The sequence below is a fragment of the Dendrobium catenatum genome, unplaced genomic scaffold (assembly GCF_001605985.2).
Source record: "Dendrobium catenatum unplaced genomic scaffold, ASM160598v2 original_scaffold_218076, whole genome shotgun sequence".
In the NCBI taxonomy this organism is placed as follows: Eukaryota; Viridiplantae; Streptophyta; class Magnoliopsida; order Asparagales; family Orchidaceae; genus Dendrobium; species Dendrobium catenatum.
Window position 1 is genome coordinate 307,343 of NW_021536486.1, and position 2,923 is coordinate 310,265.

The 2,923-nt window shown below is 38.5% G+C and overlaps 1 protein-coding gene across 1 annotated transcript; it reads left to right on the forward strand.

The window, feature by feature from the left end:
• Positions 1-475: 475 nt before the first annotated feature.
• Positions 476-1,658, forward strand: LOC110107194. Its single transcript, XM_020837381.2, has one exon. It carries the CDS (start codon positions 759-761, stop codon positions 1,182-1,184), a length of 426 nt encoding a protein of 141 aa, XP_020693040.1. The 5' UTR covers positions 476-758; the 3' UTR covers positions 1,185-1,658.
• The last annotated feature ends 1,265 nt before the right edge of the window (positions 1,659-2,923 follow it).

Below are 2,923 nucleotides of genomic sequence, written 5' to 3' on the forward strand. Positions count from 1 at the left end.
TTGGGGTGTGGAGCACATTTCGGAATAGTTAATGCATAAAGTTTAGTTATTTTAGAATAGTTAATGAACAATAAATTTAATTTATTAAATAAATAAATATAAATCAATTTAATAAATTGAATTAGATTTGCACTCATTAAATATATTAAAATAAATCTTTAATAGCTATAATGATATGTAATAATTATTTTAATTCAGATATATTTAATTTAACTTTAATGATTATTACAATTAGTTTAATGTAAATCTACCTACTAACTATTAATCTCAAAAGATTAACTATTAATTAACATAAAAGTAAGTCCTCATTAACTACTTGCCACTTAATTAGTATGATAAAGATTATCTTAAGACAATAAATAGAGCATGTAGCATTCCCTTAACATTTCTGATCACTCATTTTGTATATCTTTGCCGAATAAAAAATATTTAATTATTTAATTTCTTTATCTTCCTCCCAGCACCTACCACCAAGCAATTATTTGCCAAACAGCTATCTTGGCCACGCGTCGCGCAATTCATAACCACGCATGACCAAACACTTCGAGAAGCCTCGTCAATGGCAACCCCAATCAATATTCGGAACCAGATAATCAAAATTTGACTTTGAAGCCATGTTCCATGTCTCCATGTCTCCACGAAATTGGTTGCTTCTTACCTTCTTTGTTGACTGAAATCACAGCCACCGTATATACATATATATAGAAACCTTAGGCCAATATATCTCCACCAAACTTCTAGAGAGAAAATACAGATCTATGGAGGCTTTCCCGGTCCAGTTCTGCAGAGCAGTGCGATCTTACTGGCGCCGTCGACGATATGAGCGTCTGGAAGCAGGTAAGAGGAGGAAGGTAAAGGTGGCCAAGCTCGGCGGAGGTCACCGGGTCTCAGCCGGCTCCGGTCTCAGCCGGTCCTTCAGGCTACGCCGGGTCTTTGGGATTCGGTCGAAGATGCTTTCGCCGGTACGGCTCCTGGCCCGGCTCAGAGATGCATATGTGGATTCCATGCTCGGGCTAGCCGGTAAAGGATCGGGTCTGTCGGGCGGGATGGGGGGAGAGGTTTTAATAAACCGGCGGATCCCTAAGGCCCATCCGGTTAAGTTGGAAACGGGCGATTTTGAGCGGCGACTGATTCTGGAGATCTGCCGGTCTATTCGCGCTTCCGGCGAGATTGCTGTCTATTAGCCGGTGAAATTTTCGGCCTGAATTCAGTAGGATTCTTTCAAGCCGATCCTGCTCTTCTAAAAAATTATAATGGTACCCTTCTCTCATGTTTGGCCAATTTCATTTCTTCTTGTTAATGGCGTCGAGTTCCGAGATCTCCGCACTTGTATATTGTATATTGTGTATTGACCTTGTACCCTGGAGTTTCCTTATTTGGGTAGGCAAATTTTTTGCGTCCAGTGCCCACATTCATCCGGACACCAATTCAGTGTCGCCACATCACTAAAATGCATCGGGACCCGAATGTATTTGGGTGACGCCACCAGATTAGATGTCCGGACATCCGGTGACCGGACGCAATAATTCACCCTTCGGGTAGGAGTGTAAGCCATAGTTCGGCTTTGTGTTGCTTTTGTTGGGGCAAAAATGTAATTTTATTTGCCTTGTACTTAAGTTTGAGAAATTTGACTTTAATAAACAGAAATCGTCCAAAAATGCTCTTTCTTTTTTGGAAAATTTTGGGGCAATAGCCCATGTATTAATCTAAAAGGGAGTTACAAGTAAAAGCAAAAGAAAAACATGTAAAAACAAAAGAAGAACAAACAAAACCTGCAAACCCCAAGGAAAACAAAAATGGGGAAGAGATCAAAAACAGGACTCACGAAACCGAGCAAAACACAAGAGCTCAGAAGCATAGCTTCGGACAATAGCAACACAACTAACCCGCGGTTGCCACAAGCCTGCCAAGACTAATACTAGTAAGCACAGGGCCATCCCACAAGGAAAGCAAATCAAGAAAACTGGTGACAAACACCCAAAAAACGGCCTGGTTCATCATCGTCCAGTGGGCAAAACACAAAAAACTAGCATATGCAGGAAGCACCCACATCAGGGGAGAGCTTATCATTTTTTTTTTTTGGAATCTTTAATCTTTAATCTTTTTTTTTTCTTTTATCTTTATCTTTAATCTTCTTTTCTTTAATTTTTTTTAAATCTTTTTTCTTTAACTTCTTTCTTTTTTTTTTTAAAGATGTTAAAGAAAAAGCTTAGCATCTTTAAGCTTATCATAATATTTCAATCTTCTCACCTTGAATCTAACAATCGTCTTAATAGTGTGGATGACAAAGAAAGGACTGACCCAAATATTGGAGAAACGATGATTGTTTCTTTCCCTCTATAAATGATAAACAGTGCAACTAATCAAAAGGAAACAAAAGTTTTTCTCCAAAGAGTAGTAATGGACTCTATAATTCAAAAAATAAAAAGCTTGCATAATGTTTGGCCAGAGGTAGAAAGAGCTAAAGGCATAAAAGAGAAATCATATTCAAAAAACTGGTGATGGCGAGTTTCCAGTGAGCTGTGACAGAAGGAATGAGAAGGAGAAACCGAAATACCTTTCCTAATGAGTAAATCCGCACACTAATTTTTTAACAATTGCCATCCAAGAGTAACAAGCAAATTTAAGAGATCCCTTTTTGCGCCAAATATACTTAAACTAGTAGACTTTCTCTAGATTCAAGTGAAAAAGATCAGTGAGTTGCTTAAAAGTGGGATGCGTAGAGCCTTTCAAAGCCAAAGCCGGTTGCTCCAAGATTTTGACATTGTGGATAGCCACTCGTAAGCTTTTAGGAAAATTAGCCGGGATAACCCACTGCCCATTAGAAATTGAATCATCCACCGATATTTGAGATAAGCCATTCCAAGTAGTAATATCAGATTAAGAACATCGATTACACACAGGGTCCCAAAGCATGGAAAAT